Source organism: Nerophis ophidion, unplaced genomic scaffold (genome assembly GCF_033978795.1).
Source record: "Nerophis ophidion isolate RoL-2023_Sa unplaced genomic scaffold, RoL_Noph_v1.0 HiC_scaffold_220, whole genome shotgun sequence".
In the NCBI taxonomy this organism is placed as follows: Eukaryota; Metazoa; Chordata; class Actinopteri; order Syngnathiformes; family Syngnathidae; genus Nerophis; species Nerophis ophidion.
The window spans coordinates 100,001-120,085 of NW_026907142.1; the positions used below are offsets into that span (position 1 = coordinate 100,001).

A 20,085-nucleotide genomic window follows, 5' to 3' on the forward strand; every position below is an offset into this window, starting at 1 on the left:
GTAATGACATAGTCATTATCATAACTTCAATATCATGGAAATAAAAATCTAAAATTCCAAAATAACTTAAATAGTTTGTTATTGTCATCATGCAAAACACATTTTTGTGGTCATTTTGTTGGCTGGGCCAAAAGGAACTTTGACCAAAAACATGTGGTGTTTTATGGAGTATCTCCATCAACAAATCCTCTTTAGGAATTGGAGACCATCTACGACACGCTGAAGGAAAGTCAGTCACCTTTATGTTCTTTTAATAATTCAAGTTGTTGACTACTTTGGTTATTGAAAATACATGTTTAATTTTAGTTATTGATCCATGTAAGTCCCAATCAGGAAGTGGTTAAGGTGGGGGGCAGGGTTGAGGTGGGTGGGGTTTGGTGCTAGCGAGAGTGTATATTGTAGCTTCCCAGAAGAGTTAGTGCTGCAAGGGTTCTGGGTATTTGTTCTGTTACGGTGCGAATGTTCTCCCGAAATGTGTTTGTCACTCTTGTTTGGTGTGGGTTCACGGTGTGGCGCATATTTGTAACAGTGTTAAAGTTGTTTATATGGCCACACTTAGTGTGACCTGTCTGGCTGTTGATCAAGTATGCCTTGCATTCACTTGTGTGTGTGTGTGTGTGTGTGTGTGTGTGTGTGTGTGTGTGTGTGTGTGTGTGTGTGTGTGTGTGTGTGTGTGTGTGTGTGTGTGTAAAAGCCGCATATATTATACGACCAGTTGCTGAAAACAACAAAGGCAGCAAAGGCATGCCCCCAATATTCTTGTCCGGGTGGAAATCGAGAGAAATTTGGGAGAATGGTTGTCCCGGGAGATTTTCGGGAGGGGCACTGAAATTCGGGAGTCTCCCGGGAAAATCGGGAGGGTTGGCAAGTATGCCATGTACCTGTTTAAATATTTCAAAAATGTAAAATATATTCACCATTACAACACCAAAGGCAGTTGTAAAAATCACATTCAACCCAGATCTCACTCCAAAAAAGGTTCTGATTTGTGTGCCTTCTATATCACCAAAATGTGGAACACCCTATCAAAAAGAAAATACATTACAGGTTGCGGCTACTCGTAACTGGGAATACAAAGCCTTTTACCTACTTCAACTATATTTTACTGCAGTATATTTGTATTTGAAATGCTACTTTCTACATTGTAATGTGTGAATTAAAATATATTTCAACTGAATGTTGTCTGTCTATCTGTGTTGGCCTTGCGATGAGGTGGCGACTTGTCCAGGGTGTACCTCGCCTTCCGCCCGATTGTAGCTGAGATAGGCGCCAGCTCCCCCCGTGACCCCGAAAGGGAATAAGCGGTAGAAAATGGATGGATGGATGAAAGCATCTCAGGCTTTCTTGCAGCAGTGAATGTGTACCGTGATGAAAGTGTACCCTTTCCTCTGCAAACTTCTCATAACTCCTTCAATCAATCAATCACACATTGTTACAAACTGAGAGGAACATCAACCTCAAACTGTCTCCTTTTCATGAAGAATCTAAGTCAAAGCATTGCATCATCCCCACAAGACAAAGCATCTTCTGTTGAAAAAGAGTGTTAATTATGAAATATAAAGTTGGTAAAGATGTGAGAGTAAGAAGTCAACAAACCTGTTCTGTGTAACACAACTTGATGTTTCTTGAAAACAGCGTCCAGTAGTTGATGTTGTCGCTCCTCATACTTTGCTATGGTTCTTTGGCACATTTTCACACAATCACACCACTTTACTCTCAAACTTGATCTCTACTTAGCAATGTGTTGATAACTTCTGTGTCTTCTGTTAGCAGCTAACAAGCTAAGCTAACTAGCACAAGAGGCGATAAAGTGCGCTCAGACTAATGTATCCGGATACAAACAATGACTAAGAATGTTTCATCTACTACACGACACATATATGCGTACATGTATGCACTAAATACAAATAGAGAAACAATAATGGCCAGTGGCCACGTTTAGGCCTTCTCCGTCAAACGCCATCTTGCTTTTTACTCCTTCGTCTTCTTTGGATTTCCAGCAGACTAGTAGAGCATCTTAAGCCTCCACTGTTTCTTAACGGGACTTTTTCGTCCTGTCCTGTGGTCCATACTACATTCTACAGTACAGGAGGTTGTCCTATCAACCTTTCAATGGACCACTTCCAACTTGGCTTCGTCGCTCGTCTTCTTTGTTTGTTGAATGGCGGTTAGGATACATGGAGGGCACTAGGACCGCTCTTTGTGGCCGCAGGAAGAGCAGCAGAAAGTTTCTCTGAAGAAAAAAATAGGTGAGTGAATAAGCTTTTTATTTTATTTTTATTGTATATATATATATATATATATATATATATATATATATATATATAAATATATATATATATATATATATATATATATATATATATATATATATATATATATATATATATATATATATATATATATATATATATATATATATATATATATATGTAACGGTGTAGAAAACAGAATATCCTTATGCTTGATTAAATTATGAATGAAGTGTTGCAACAGCGCCTGTTGCTGGCGAGAAGTGGTATGTAGGTCACCTGTGGGAAGTGGTATGTAGGTCACCTGTGGGAAGTGGTATGTAGGTCACCTGTGGGAAGTGCTCAGAACTGTGATGCCTCCAAACTGGTGAGACACGTTTTTGTATTGTCCGGGATTGATTACTATTTAGTGAATATTGACTGTTTATATTTTGATTAGTACTTTGTAACAGACACATAAAAAGTTTCGCTAATTGGTATTGACCAAAACTGTATCCTAGAGTGATATTTTAAAGACAATAACACACTTTTACTGTGTAAACTAATTGGTGATTATTGATGTGTTATTTAGAGAATCCCGTGACCCAAGTGGACTCACAGTCTCACAAGTATCACTGTTTTACAGGTAATATTATATTTCATGCCACTGTGTTTGTTTGGCTGTTCACATATTTGTCCTCACCTATTGTTATGATGCTAATGCTAGCATGGTTGGCCGCAGCCTGGTTTATCAACCGCATGGTTTGAAGCAGCCATTTTGGATGCGAGGTGTGTTTAGGGACATCCTGTAAAATGTAGTTTCTGTAAATTTACTGTGTATTTTGCATATAAAAAAAAAGGATTATTGTTCATTTGAGCACACCATTGTCAGTACATGTGAAACCATTGAAGAAATTAATATGATAATTAGTATAAAGATTTGGTCTAAACACTATACGATCACACCCAAATGTAACATGTTGTTTGTACAATGAAACTATGGTTTGTTATGTCAAACATCAGAACTGGGACGGCGTGGCGCAGTGGGAGAGTGGCCGTGCGCAACCCGAGGGTCCCGGGTTCAAATCCCACCTTGTACCAACCTCGTCACGTCCGTTGTGTCCTGAGCAAGACACTTCACCCTTGCTCCTGATGGGTTCTGGTTGGCGCCTTGCATGGCAGCTCCCTCCATCAGTGTGTGAATGTGTGTGTGAATGGGTAAATGTGGAAGTAGTGTCAAAGCGCTTTGAGTACCTTCAAGGTAGAAAAGCGCTATACAAGTACAACCCATTTATCATTTATCATTGAACTGTGATGCCTCCAAACTGAGAATCCCGTGACCCAAGTGGACTCACAGTCTCACAATTTGCACTGTTTTACAGGACACTGTTATTAAAGAAATTCATAATCCACCTGGTGCCAGTGATATGTTGAAGGGACAGCAGTGTGGAGCTGCATTTTGCCACATCCAGTTGTGGACCGTCACATATATATATGTATATATTTTTTTATTATTATTTTTTTCCCTACAGGCTGTGCTTCTAACATAGTCTTAATACGTTTTTCCTATTGTTCTTCTTTTCTTTATGATCAATCAGAAGTGTCACCAGGACGTCCCCTGGCCCTAACACTCCATGAAGGACATTTACGGCCATTGACTTTTGTCTTATATGGACATTCACATGGACATTGTTAACATCCATATTATCAACCTTTCTGTTTGGTCCTTGTGTGCCAGCTGTTTAATGGCAAATGTTTTTGAAGAAACTGCAAATGTTCAGTTTTGCACATTTTACATTGATCAGGATTCATTTTATTTAAGTATGACGTTTAGCAAGCGCTCTTTTTCACACTGCTGTGGCGGTGTGTGCGGACCTCTCTTTCTTTCTTGTTCTTGTAAGTGCTCAGTTTTGATCCAGCACCCATCCCAATTATTTAAAAAAAAAAATTCACCCTATGTTTTGCACATTTTGGAAAAATAATTGTATGGTTGAAGAATACAATTTTCTTGTGATTATGGTATGGATAGGACTTACAGTAAGTGCAACAGTGGTCTAGTGGAGGTGTTAAGTTGATTGTTCTAAGCAGTTTGGCATTTTTAAGCATTTTTGAAGCATTTTTTCAGGCCCGGACTGAAATAGGGGTAACCCAAATTTTATAAGGGACACCAAAAATGTTCCGACTGCCTGCAAGATGTCCCTTATTTCAAAGTCTGGGTGTTGGCAACCCTAATGGTTTGAAAAAGGCATTTTTCGCTGATGCACTTAATGAAGTACGACGTGCAAATAGATGAAAATATTTAAAAAACAATTATAAAGGTCTCCGTTCAAAATATTCTAAATACAGCATGCAATGTTTTTCAGAACTTTTTCTAAACTTTCTGGGCTTTTGGTGGAAGGACACAATATTACAGATTTGAAACTCTGAAATTAGACAATTATTTACTATTTCCTATTTGCTGTATTTTCTCTGGAACAAAACAAACAAAAAAAATACTCATAACCAAAGGCAAAGGAGTTAATGAAAAAAAAATAAAATACAAAAAAAAAAACCAGAATTGACCACTTAAAAAAACGTTTAAGATGTTTTGCAATTGAAGACAACACTTGTTCTTTCTGCTGAAGAGAAATAAAATAAACCGTTTATTTTAAGAATGTTTGCAAAGTAAATCTCTGTGGGAGGATGTACGATATTGGCTTTTGCTTGACACTCCAAACTTGTTTTCTGAAATTGATAATGTTTTGGGGATCTTAAAAAAAACAACAACATATGTTTAAAACACAATAATTGAAAATTGTGTTTCATCCACAAATGTAAAAACTTTGTAAAAACAAAACCATCCCTCCATAAACAATTCAGACATTTCATTTAATATTTATATTGCATAAAGGTCTGGGGACATACATGTAAAACAATCACAACACAATCATCATATAATAAAAGAAATTAATAAAAATAATTAATAAAATGGATTATAGAGACCCAACAAATGATTCATAAAATCACACATTTTAAAATTGTATAAAAGACAACTGTTCAAATGATGTATAAAGTAAATAATAATATGCTTCCTGAAGTGGTCCAGAAGATGTTTCAGATGTGAACCAGTACATATGTATATCATATAAAGGTGATAATCTATGGGATGATTAATTATTAGAAATAAAATGTCACACTTCAATATTTCAAACACCTATAAAAAACACTATTATGAATAAGTCTAATATTGTATGATGAATATATATACACTTGCATCTTTTTAATGTATGTCAAATATGTATTGTACTGTTTACTCTCACCTTTTCAGTCAAATTGTCTGTTCAATTTTAATAAAAGTACACAATGTTGCATATTAATGCAGGTACTCGACTAAAAAAAAAAAACACTAATACAAAATATCTAATCCATAAATGTAGAAGCATATTAGAATAGTGTTACACAAATAATGTTACACATACAGTCACACATTTTAAAAGGAAATTATTTTGTATAAAATATATGTACACTAAATGTAATTTGAATGTATCACATGTTTTGTAAAGTAAACAATGTTGCATATTAATGCATGCAATGGGCTGCTAAAATGTTGTATAAATATAGAAGCATGTTAACAAGATTGTGTTACACAAACAACAATGTCACACATGTTATATGTGCTGATGTTGTTAGAAAGTCAAAATGAAAGTCTGGACAGTTTATTTCAAATCCTGCAGTTTCATTTGCTGCTGCTGTTCTCACCAGCACACTTGTGTTTCTTACACTGCTACTTAGAAGACAATCTTTCACCACACACACTGCAACTCAACACTTTCTCTCCTGGGTGTCTTCTCATGTGTGCTACAAGGGTTGATCGATGACGAAAACTTATGTTGCAGATTGAACAGGAAAGTGATTTTTCACCAGTGTGTGTTCTCATGTGTACTTTCACATCTGTACTTCTTGTAAAACCTTTACCACAGGTTGAACAGGGAAAACGGTTTTTCACCAGTGTGTGTTCTCATGTGTATTTTCAAAATGTACCTTTGAGTAAAATCTTTACCACAGATTGAACACGAAAAATGTCTTTCTCCAGTGTGTGTTCTCATGTGTGATTTTAGACGACAATGGTATTTAAAAGTTTTGTGAGAGTGAGAAGATGTGAAGTGAGTGTTGTCAGTGTGACATGTCTTATCATCTTTAGAGTCTTCATCATCAGTGTCAGGAGAGTGTGACGTTGTGTCCTCACTATCTGATAGTGGAGCTAAGAGCTTGTCTGCTTGTGATCCTCCACAGTGGTCTCCATCAGCTTCTGTTGTCATGTGTTGTGTTGAGCTGCTGCTTGGAGGCTCCCCCCCTCCCCTCTCCTCACTTTCACCTTTCACCTCATCATCTTCACTCTTCACAGGGACACCAGTCACTGGGAACATCAGTCCTTCAATATGCTCTCCCTCCTGACTAAGGCTGTGTTCCTCCTCTTCTTCTTTAATGTGTGAGATCTGTGGCGCCTCTTCTTCCTTTTTAAAGTGGTCGGTCAGTGGCTCCTCCATGTTCAGTTTAATGTTGGGGGTCAGTGGATCATTCACTTTCTTTATAAAGTGTGGGGTCTCTGGTACCTCCTCTTCCTCTTTAAAATGGAGGAAGAGTGGGTCCTTGCCTTCCTCTTTCAAGTAAGAGGGTTGAGGCTCCTCCTTCACCATCCTGGAGCTCCACTCCTGTTGCTCAGAGAGAAGATGTTCTTCACAGACGTCTGCAAGACACATTATAATGACTTTTATGAGAAATAAACAGAACTTTTCCTAATGTGTTTGTTTCAACTCTGAAGTTGCACGCAAGGAACAAACTGAGCCCACACAAACCCTCATGGTAGCACAAGACATTCTTCTATCCTTCCTGGGTGGGCACACACACACACACACTCACACACACACACACACACACACACACACACACACACACATTAACATGTCTAACATAGTAGCCTCTCCATTTTTTAAGAGTTTTATAGAGTGTATAGTTGACATACACACTACTGTTAAATGAAATATATTAGATGTACAGAGATGACAGACAAGTCCTTCATAGATTTTCAAAACAACTGACATCTGACAAATCAGACAGTTAGTATCAGACTGTAAAATACATGGTCATCTTTAATGGATTGATCAGTCAAATCATACTGTCAGTGACCTATTGATCACATTAAAATCCGGGGGCGTGGCTTAGAGGTCATAAACCATTTTGATTGATCTGTTTTTGACTATTTGACAGAGAGTGGGTGTTATATTCTCTTATGGCCCCCACCTGTGGAACAGCCTGCCAGAGAGCCTCAGGACTGCAGAAACCATTGATGTATTTTTTAAAAGGGCTAAGGACACACCTTTTTAATCAGACTTTTTACTGATCATGTTCAACTCCTGTTTTTTTATTATTCATTGTATTGTATTCTATCAGTGTGTCTGAGAATTATTGGGGCCAATCCCTCTTTGTGTCATTTTTAATAAAGCTATTGAGGATGCCCCCATGTTGCTCTCATATTGTTTTTGTGTCAGTCTAATAATTGACTGTAATATTATTTTCTACATGTTTGTAGTATGTTAGTTAGCTTGTTTTTATACCTTTTGTACTTGCTTGTGTTATACATTTTCGATATAATGTATTCTTATTAGAAGCATTTTAAATATTTTTGTCGTCCATGGTTGATTATTCTTTCTCTGCTTTCTACTGAGTTGTTTCCATGGACAATGTTTGTCATAAAAAAAAATCAACGTGTTTAAGAAATGTTCATATGCTTCATCAACATCATTTTCATTGGACACATTGTCCTAATTTTGCTTTTCTAGCTCATTTTTGAAAACAATCATCCTCTTCTCTGTGCAAATTTTTCAAAATGTATTAATGTCTTCCATGTTCTTCTTCTTGGAGTTTCCATCATATATTGCGAAAAATGGCAGATGATGACTAATGTTGGTTATAAGTAGACCACTTGTAATGTTGTTATCAAAATCATTGGTAAAGATATGATCAATAAGCGTGGCACAGTGTCCTGTGATGCTGCTTGGCTTTGTGATTTTAGGATATAAACTGATGCTGTACATTGTATCAATGAAGTCATCAATGGACTTTTGTTAGTTAGGGTTCAATAAGTCAATATTAAAGTCACCACATAAGAACATTATTTTTTGACCATTGTCCATGTAATTTGCCTTGATCCAATCTTCAAATGTTTCTATACTTAATCTATATATACAACTGATGAATATGTGTTTGCTTTTTTCCTGACATATTTCAATGCTTATACATTCTACAAAACCCAAAACTAGTGAAGTTTGCACGTTGTGTGAACCGTAAATAAAAAAAGAATACAATGATTTGCAAATCCTTTTCGACCTATATTCAATTGAATAGACTGCAAAGTCAAGATATTTAACATTCGAAATGGAAAACGTTTTTATTTTTTTACAAATATTAGTTCAATTGGAATTTGATGCCTGCAACTAATTTCAAAGTGAAAGTTAAAATTCTACTATGCAAAGCCAAAGCCATTTATCAACAACACCCAGAAATGCCGGCAGCTTCGCTGGGCCCGAGCTCATCATAGATGGACTGATGTAAAGTGGAAAAGTGTTCTGTGGTGTGACGAGACCACATTTCATATTGTTTTTAGAAACTGTGGTACTTGTGTCATCCGGACCAAAGAGGAAATAATCCATCCAGATTGTTATAGGTATAAAGTTGAAAAGCCAGCATGTGTGATGGTATGGGGGTGTATTAGTACCCAAGGCATGGGTAACTTACACATCTGTGAAGGCAACATTAATCCTGAACGGTACATACAGGTTTTGGAGCAACAAATATTGCCATCAAAGCAACGTTATGATGGATGCCCCTGCTTATTTCAGCAAGACAATGCCATGTCACGTGTTACAACAGCGTGGCTTCATACTAAAAGAGTGGGTACTAGACTGGCTTGCCTGTAGTCCAGACCTGTCTCCCATTGAAAATGTTTGGCGTAATATGAAGCCTAAAATTCCACAACAGAGACCCCGGATTGTTGAACAACTTAAGCTGTACATCAAGCAAGAATGGGAAAGAATTCCACCTGAAAAGCTTCAAACATTGGTCTTATCAGTTCCCAAACGTTTACAGAGAGTTATTAAAAGGAGAGGCCATGTAACACAGTGGTAAAAATGCTCCTGTGACAACTTTTTTGCAATGTGTTGCTGCCATTAAATTCTAAGTTAATGATTATTTGCAATAAAAAACAAGTTTCTCTTTTAGAACAATAATTATCTTGTCTTTGCAGTCTATTCAATTGAATATAAGTTGAAAATGATTTGCAAATCATTGTATTCTCTTTTTATTTACCATTTACACAACGTGCCAAATTCACTGGTTTTGTAAGATATTATCTACAGCAAATGACATGTTTTTTACCACTTTGTGGTTCAGGTTCTTCATCACATACACAACTACTCCTCCTCCTTTTTTGTTGCTTCTGTTGATGTAGTTTAGTTCATATCCTTCCAGATCAAAATATATTCCTTTTTTTATCATCAATCCATGTTTCTGTGACAGCGATCACTTTAAAGGGTTTGTTGAATTGTTCTAAAAAGTGCTTCATGTTGTTAGAATTTGCATACAAACTTCTGCTATTAAAATGAATAATTGACAGTTTGTTATTACAATTAATGTTGCTATTATATTGTTCATCTGGATAATAACAACTATTATTACTGATGTGGGGGAAAACATTTGTATCTGGATTGATACCATTTTCCAAATCTTGGTTTTTGTGATCTTTGTTGCAGAAGTTTTTCAGTTCCATATTTTTTTTTGTTCAACAATCTTTAGTTATTCTCCGGTGTGGACAACTCAAAAGTGACTTTTTTCCTCAAATCCTCAGTGCTTTGTATGTATGTGTGTGTGTGTGTGTGTGTGTGTGTGTGCGTGTGTGTGTGCGTGTGTGTGTGTGTGTGTGTGTGTGTGTGTGTGTGTGTGCGTGTGTGTGTGTGTGTGTGTGTGTGTTTGTGTGCGTGTGTGTTCTGGCAATGCTTACTTATGGGGGACGTCGTTCTGTTTACAAAGTCACTTTAAATAATAGTCAAATCCATTCTGAAAATGCCTAAGTGATTTTTAAGCTTTTTTCCCCCCCATAAACCATGTTTAGTGTTTAGTTTGAGTGTGAGACATTTGCACAGCAGCCCCCTCATAGGGCTGTAGCTGGTACTGCACTCGCTGTTGGGCTCATATCCCTCCCCTGATTACCAATGGACTACACCTGGTCCCCAAACTGAAGGAGGTTCCTCTGCAGTGCAGGACATGTCGGCTGACTCAACACCAAAATAAGCTGTTTAAACCAAAAAGGTAAGCACATCTTTCTTATAAATGGAGGTTGTTGACTATCATTTGTGCAAGAGCAATGTGTTCATAAGCAAGTTAAGCCAAGAAATGAGGTAAGGTAGTTACGTCTTGTGAGGTAGCATAGCATTGCTCCTAGAAAGCTTTTGAATCACGTTATATTGCTTTTTTTTTGGCATTTGGACTGGAAATTATATATTTTACTACAAAGAATTAAAGATGTATGTTTTGGTAGCGAACCTTTTCCAACGGGTGGACTTTGTGTTTCTTTTTTTTCCCGCATTTGGACTGGTTTATAGTCAAAGTAGCTCTAATTTAATGTTAATTGGTTGTCTAAAAGGACTTCTAAGAAGTTATATGTATAGTTATGATGGACATTGGAGATTAAGTATATTTTTAAAAATATACTTTTTTGTTGATTTTAGCGCTGCTTTCGATACTGTCAATCATAATATTTTATTAGAGGGTATCAAAACACGTATTGGTATGTCAGACTTGTAGAACAGGAGGGCCTTATCCGGCCCGTGGGACCTATGTTTGACAGCCCTGATCTCGGCCCTTTGTGTCCTCAAAGAGAGTTGGCTCACAGGTTGCTGCACAACAGCCATCTTGGCTTGGTTGACCACCACCTTTTTCACTTCCCGGGAAAAAAATGTCAAGTTAAAGTACCCGTGATTTAACCCCCAACTCCAACCCTTGATGCTGCAAGCCTAGCAGGGAGGTAATGGGTTCCATTTTTATAGTCCTTGGTATGACTCGGCCGGGGTTTGAACTCACGACCTATTGATCTCAGGGCAGACACTCTAACCACTAATCCACTGAGTAGTGAAGAAGTCATGTAGTATGTAACTGAGTTCAAGTAGAAACTTCTTCCCTCATGTCATGTTAATATCCATTCTTCCATTTTCTGCCACTTATTGCCTTTGGGGTCGCTGGTGCCTATCTCAGCTACAATCGGGCGGAAGGCGGGGTACACCCTGGACAGGTGGCCAACACAGATAGACAGACAACATTCACACTCACATTCACACACTAGGGACTATTTAGTGTTGCCAATCAACCTATCCCCAATACAATATTTTTATTGAGCAAAATATCATTTTTCATTGAAAACAAAGCTCCAGGTATAAATATCAAAGCCATTCATACATTCTAATCTTGCAACTTGCAACTTTTATTTTTAAATTCATGCAGAGGCTTTCAACACAATGATGTTTATGTCAAATAGAAAATAGATGAATCACTCATTTTAAAAAGGTGTCATCTCCCAATTGTTCTGGACTTTTCCCACTGTTAGAAAACACAAACAAATCTAAAAGAAACAATCTTGTTTCTACAGGATAATCATCATGAAGACAATGTCAAATAAAATTAACAAATCAAGAGTGTCATCCAATAATTTAGTGAGCATTCTACAAGCTGTTGATTCTACTCAGTGGCCGAGTGGTTAGAGTGTCCGCCCTGAGATGGGTAGGTTGGGAGTTCAAACCCCGGCCAAGTCATACCAAAGACTATAAAAAGATGGTAGCCATGACCTCCCTGCTTGGCACTCAGCATCAAGGGTTGGAATTGGGGGTTAAATCAGCATAAATGATTCCCGGGCGCGGAACTGCTGCTGCTCACTGCTCCCCTCACTTCCCAGGGGGTGAACAAGGGGATGGGTCAAATGCAGAGGACACATTTCACCACACCTAGTGTGTGTGTGACAATCATTGCTACTTTAACTATAACTTTAACTTTACGTGACATAAGGTGAAAAGATGTCCACAAACCTGCTCTGTGTAGCACAACTTGAGGTTTGAAAACAGCGTCCAGTAGTTCTTGTAGACGTTTGTTCTCCTCCTTTGTCCTAGAAAGTTCCTCCTGGTACTCTGCTACGGTTCTTTCCAACACTCCAAATATTTCTTCAACAGTAAGATTGAGTCGCTGCTCCATCAACCTTCTCACCTTTTGGAATTCCCACATTTTTTCCTGCCTTATTTCTTGGCTCATGTTTTACATGTAAAAAGCTGATTCTAAAAGTAAGTAATTAGTTTGAGTGCAAAAAGAGATGAGATGTTAGCATTTGAGGCTCCCAACACGGAGTGATGGGTGCTTGGCGAAGGATCGGCCTTTAAAAGATGCTGCTCTTTGAAGTAGCAGCTCTTTGACATGAAAGAAGCTTTGAGCAATTCTTCCTTGAGTTGAAGGGCAGCTTGCAGCAATGACATGAAAGGTGCATACTGCCACCTACTGCAGTGGAGTATGTCACATATATTCATGTACTTACACTGTCAAAACTAATACTGGATGATAATAATATATATAATACTGCCACCTACTGCAGCGGAGTATGTCACATATATTCATGTACTCACACTGTCAAAACTAATACTGGATGATAATAATATATATAATACTGCCACCTACTGCAGCGGAGTATGTCACATATATTCATGTACTTACACTGTCAAAACTAATACTGGATGATAATAATATATATAATACTGCCACCTACTGCAGCGGAGTATGTCACATATATTCATGTACTTACACTGTCAAAACTAATACTGGATGATAATAATATATATAATACTGCCACCTACTGCAGCGGAGTATGTCACATATATTCATGTACTCACACTGTCAAAACTAATACTGGATGATAATAATATATATAATACTGCCACCTACTGCAGCGGAGTATGTCACATATATTCATGTACTTACACTGTCAAAACTAATACTGGATGATAATAATATATATAATACTGCCACCTACTGCAGCGGAGTATGTCACATATATTCATGTACTTACACTGCCAAAACTAATACTGGATGATAATAATATATATAATACTGCCACCTACTGCAGCGGAGTATGTCACATATATTCATGTACTCACACTGTCAAAACTAATACTGGATGATAATAATATATATAATACTGCCACCTACTGCAGCGGAGTATGTCACATATATTCATGTACTTACACTGTCAAAACTAATACTGGATGATAATAATATATATAATACTGCCACCTACTGCAGCGGAGTATGTCACATATATTCATGTACTTACACTGCCAAAACTAATACTGGATGATAATAATATATATAATACTGCCACCTACTGCAGCGGAGTATGTCACATATATTCATGTACTCACACTGTCAAAACTAATACTGGATGATAATAATATATATAATACTGCCACCTACTGCAGCGGAGTATGTCACATATATTCATGTACTTACACTGTCAAAACTAATACTGGATGATAATAATATATATAATACTGCCACCTACTGCAGCGGAGTATGTCACATATATTCATGTACTTACACTGTCAAAACTAATACTGGATGATAATAATATATATAATACTGCCACCTACTGCAGCGGAGTATGTCACATATATTCATGTACTCACACTGTCAAAACTAATACTGGATGATAATAATATATATAATACTGCCACCTACTGCAGCGGAGTATGTCACATATATTCATGTACTCACACTGTCAAAACTAATACTGGATGATAATAATATATATAATACTGCCACCTACTGCAGCGGAGTATGTCACATATATTCATGTACTTACACTGTCAAAACTAATACTGGATGATAATAATATATATAATACTGCCACCTACTGCAGCGGAGTATGTCACATATATTCATGTACTTACACTGTCAAAACTAATACTGGATGATAATAATATATATAATACTGCCACCTACTGCAGCGGAGTATGTCACATATATTCATGTACTCACACTGTCAAAACTAATACTGGATGATAATAATATATATAATACTGCCACCTACTGCAGCGGAGTATGTCACATATATTCATGTACTTACACTGTCAAAACTAATACTGGATGATAATAATATATATAATACTGCCACCTACTGCAGCGGAGTATGTCACATATATTCATGTACTTACACTGCCAAAACTAATACTGGATGATAATAATATATATAATACTGCCACCTACTGCAGCGGAGTATGTCACATATATTCATGTACTCACACTGTCAAAACTAATACTGGATGATAATAATATATATAATACTGCCACCTACTGCAGCGGAGTATGTCACATATATTCATGTACTTACACTGTCAAAACTAATACTGGATGATAATAATATATATAATACTGCCACCTACTGCAGCGGAGTATGTCACATATATTCATGTACTTACACTGTCAAAACTAATACTGGATGATAATAATATATATAATACTGCCACCTACTGCAGCGGAGTATGTCACATATATTCATGTACTCACACTGTCAAAACTAATACTGGATGATAATAATATATATAATACTGCCACCTACTGCAGCGGAGTATGTCACATATATTCATGTACTTACACTGTCAAAACTAATACTGGATGATAATAATATATATAATACTGCCACCTACTGCAGCGGAGTATGTCACATATATTCATGTACTTACACTGCCAAAACTAATACTGGATGATAATAATATATATAATACTGCCACCTACTGCAGCGGAGTATGTCACATATATTCATGTACTCACACTGTCAAAACTAATACTGGATGATAATAATATATATAATACTGCCACCTACTGCAGCGGAGTATGTCACATATATTCATGTACTTACACTGTCAAAACTAATACTGGATGATAATAATATATATAATACTGCCACCTACTGCAGCGGAGTATGTCACATATATTCATGTACTTACACTGCCAAAACTAATACTGGATGATAATAATATATATAATACTGCCACCTACTGCAGCGGAGTATGTCACATATATTCATGTACTCACACTGTCAAAACTAATACTGGATGATAATAATATATATAATACTGCCACCTACTGCAGCGGAGTATGTCACATATATTCATGTACTCACACTGTCAAAACTAATACTGGATGATAATAATATATATAATACTGCCACCTACTGCAGCGGAGTATGTCACATATATTCATGTACTTACACTGTCAAAACTAATACTGGATGATAATAATATATATAATACTGCCACCTACTGCAGCGGAGTATGTCACATATATTCATGTACTTACACTGTCAAAACTAATACTGGATGATAATAATATATATAATACTGCCACCTACTGCAGCGGAGTATGTCACATATATTCATGTACTTACACTGTCAAAACTAATACTGGATGATAATAATATATATAATACTGCCACCTACTGCAGCGGAGTATGTCACATATATTCATGTACTTACACTGTCAAAACTAATACTGGATGATAATAATATATATAATACTGCCACCTACTGCAGCGGAGTATGTCACATATATTCATGTACTTACACTGCCAAAACTAATACTGGATGATAATAATATATATAATACTGCCACCTACTGCAGCGGAGTATGTCACATATATTCATGTACTCACACTGTCAAAACTAATACTGGATGATAATAATATATATAATACTGCCACCTACTGCAGCGGAGTATGTCACATATATTCATGTACTCACACTGTCAAAACTAATACTGGATGATAATAATATATATAATACTGCCACCTACTGCAGCGGAGTATGTCACATATATTCATGTACTCACACTGTCAAAACTAATACTGGATGATAATAATATATATAATACTGCCACCTACTGCAGCGGAGTATGTCACATATATTCATGTACTTACACTGTCAAAACTAATACTGGATGATAATAATATATATAATACTGCCACCTACTGCAGCGGAGTATGTCACATATATTCATGTACTCACACTGTCAAAACTAATACTGGATGATAATAATATATATAATACTGCCACCTACTGCAGCGGAGTATGTCACATATATTCATGTACTCACACTGTCAAAACTAATACTGGATGATAATAATATATATAATACTGCCACCTACTGCAGCGGAGTATGTCACATATATTCATGTACTTACACTGTCAAAACTAATACTGGATGATAATAATATATATAATACTGCCACCTACTGCAGCGGAGTATGTCACATATATTCATGTACTTACACTGTCAAAACTAATACTGGATGATAATAATATATATAATACTGCCACCTACTGCAGCGGAGTATGTCACATATATTCATGTACTTACACTGTCAAAACTAATACTGGATGATAATAATATATATAATACTGCCACCTACTGCAGCGTAGTATGTCACATATATTCATGTACTCACACTGTCACAACTAATACTGGATGATAATCCATCCATCCATTTTCTACCGCTTATTCCCTTTTTGGGGTCGCGGGGGGCGCTGGCGCCTATCTCAGCTACCATCGGGCGGAAGGCGGGGTACACCCTGGACAAGTCGCCACCTCATCGCAGGGCCAACACAGATAGACAGACAACATTCACACTCACATTCACACACTAGGGCCAATTTAGTGTTGCCAATCAACCTATCCCCAGGTGCATGTCTTTGGAAGTGGGAGGAAGCCGGAGTACCCGGAGGGAACCCACGCATTCACGGGGAGAACATGCAAACTCCACACAGAAAGTTCCCGAGCCTGGATTTGAACCCAGGACTGCAGGAACTTCGTATTGTGAGGCAGACGCACTAACCCCTCTGCCACCGTGAAGCCTGGATAATATATATAATACTGCCACCTACTGCAGCGGAGTATGTCACATATATTCATGTACTTACACTGTCAAAACTAATACTGGATGATAATAATATATATAATACTGCCACCTACTGCAGCGGAGTATGTCACATATATTCATGTACTTACACTGTCAAAACTAATACTGGATGATAATAATATATATAATACTGCCACCTACTGCAGCGGAGTATGTCACATATATTCATGTACTCACACTGTCAAAACTAATACTGGATGATAATAATATATATAATACTGCCACCTACTGCAGCGGAGTATGTCACATATATTCATGTACTCACACTGTCAAAACTAATACTGGATGATAATAATATATATAATACTGCCACCTACTGCAGCGTAGTATGTCACATATATTCATGTACTCACACTGTCAAAACTAATACTGGATGATAATAATATATATAATACTGCCACCTACTGCAGCGGAGTATGTCACATATATTCATGTACTCACACTGTCAAAACTAATACTGGATGATAATAATATATATAATACTGCCACCTACTGCAGCGGAGTATGTCACATATATTCATGTACTTACACTGTCAAAACTAATACTGGATCATAATAATATATATAATACTGCCACCTACTGCAGCGGAGTATGTCACATATATTCATGTACTTACACTGTCAAAACTAATACTGGATGATAATAATATATATAATACTGCCACCTACTGCAGCGGAGTATGTCACATATATTCATGTACTTACACTGTCAAAACTAATACTGGATGATAATAATATATATAATACTGCCACCTACTGCAGCGGAGTATGTCACATATATTCATGTACTTACACTGTCAAAACTAATACTGGATGATAATAATATATATAATACTGCCACCTACTGCAGCGGAGTATGTCACATATATTCATGTACTTACACTGTCAAAACTAATACTGGATGATAATAATATATATAATACTGCCACCTACTGCAGCGGAGTATGTCATATATATTCATGTACTTACACTGTCAAAACTAATACTGGATGATAATAATATATATAATACTGCCACCTACTGCAGCGGAGTGTGTCACATATATTCATGTACTTACACTGTCAAAACTAATACTGGATGATAATAATATATATAATACTGCCACCTACTGCAGCGGAGTATGTCACATATATTCATGTACTTACACTGTCAAAACTAATACTGGATGATAATAATATATATAATACTGCCACCTACTGCAGCGGAGTATGTCACATATATTCATGTACTTACACTGTCAAAACTAATACTGGATGATAATAATATATATAATACTGCCACCTACTGCAGCGGAGTATGTCACATATATTCATGTACTTACACTGTCAAAACTAATACTGGATGATAATAATATATATAATACTGCCACCTACTGCAGCGGAGTATGTCACATATATTCATGTACTCACACTGTCAAAACTAATACTGGATGATAATAATATATATAATACTCCCACCTACTGCAGCGGAGTATGTCACATATATTCATGTACTTACACTGTCAAAACTAATACTGGATGATAATAATATATATAATACTGCCACCTACTGCAGCGGAGTATGTCACATATATTCATGTACTTACACTGTCAAAACTAATACTGGATGATAATAATATATATAATACTGCCACCTACTGCAGCGGAGTATGTCACATATATTCATGTACTCACACTGTCAAAACTAATACTGGATGATAATAATATATATAATACTGCCACCTACTGCAGCGGAGTATGTCACATATATTCATGTACTCACACTGTCAAAACTAATACTGGATGATAATAATATATATAATACTGCCACCTACTGCAGCGTAGTATGTCACATATATTCATGTACTCACACTGTCAAAACTAATACTGGATGATAATAATATATATAATACTGCCACCTACTGCAGCGGAGTATGTCACATATATTCATGTACTCACACTGTCAAAACTAATACTGGATGATAATAATATATATAATACTGCCACCTACTGCAGCGGAGTATGTCACATATATTCATGTACTTACACTGTCAAAACTAATACTGGATGATAATAATATATATAATACTGCCACCTACTGCAGCGTAGTATGTCACATATATTCATGTACTTACACTGTCAAAACTAATACTGGATGATAATAATATATATAATACTGCCACCTACTGCAGCGGAGTATGTCACATATATTCATGTACTCACACTGTCAAAACTAATACTGGATGATAATAATATATATAATACTGCCACCTACTGCAGCGGAGTATGTCACATATATTCATGTACTTACACTGTCAAAACTAATACTGGATGATAATAATATATATAATACTGCCACCTACTGCAGCGGAGTATGTCACATATATTCATGTACTTACACTGTCAAAACTAATACTGGATGATAATAATATATATAATACTGCCACCTACTGCAGCGGAGTATGTCACATATATTCATGTACTTACACTGTCAAAACTAATACTGGATGATAATAATATATATAATACTGCCACCTACTGCAGCGGAGTATGTCACATATATTCATGTACTCACACTGTCAAAACTAATACTGGATGATAATAATATATATAATACTGCCACCTACTGCAGCGGAGTATGTCACATATATTCATGTACTTACACTGTCAAAACTAATACTGGATGATAATAATATATATAATACTGCCACCTACTGCAGCGGAGTATGTCACATATATTCATGTACTCACACTGTCAAAACTAATACTGGATGATAATAATATATATAATACTGCCACCTACTGCAGCGGAGTATGTCACATATATTCATGTACTTAC

The 20,085-nt window shown here is 36.5% G+C and overlaps 1 protein-coding gene and 1 long non-coding RNA gene across 2 annotated transcripts in view; one reads left to right on the forward strand and one right to left on the reverse strand.

Annotated features, from left to right (window-relative positions):
• Positions 1-12,518, reverse strand: part of LOC133547875 (zinc finger protein 25-like) — a 22,461-nt gene extending 9,943 nt beyond the window's left edge. The window contains exons 1-4 of the mRNA XM_061893351.1: positions 12,341-12,518; positions 11,064-11,205; positions 6,824-6,908; positions 2,129-2,233 (exon numbers count right to left, since the gene is read on the reverse strand). Of these exons, the coding sequence (XP_061749335.1) occupies positions 2,129-2,233; positions 6,824-6,908; positions 11,064-11,205; positions 12,341-12,503 (495 nt within the window). The 5' untranslated portion in view covers positions 12,504-12,518. The remainder of the gene's footprint in view (positions 1-2,128; positions 2,234-6,823; positions 6,909-11,063; positions 11,206-12,340) is intronic.
• On the forward strand, positions 3,340-4,026 carry LOC133547873 (uncharacterized). The gene is made up of 2 exons (XR_009805659.1): positions 3,340-3,727; positions 3,830-4,026. It is a non-coding gene; the product is annotated as an uncharacterized LOC133547873 (long non-coding RNA).
• Positions 12,519-20,085: the final 7,567 nt, after the last annotated feature.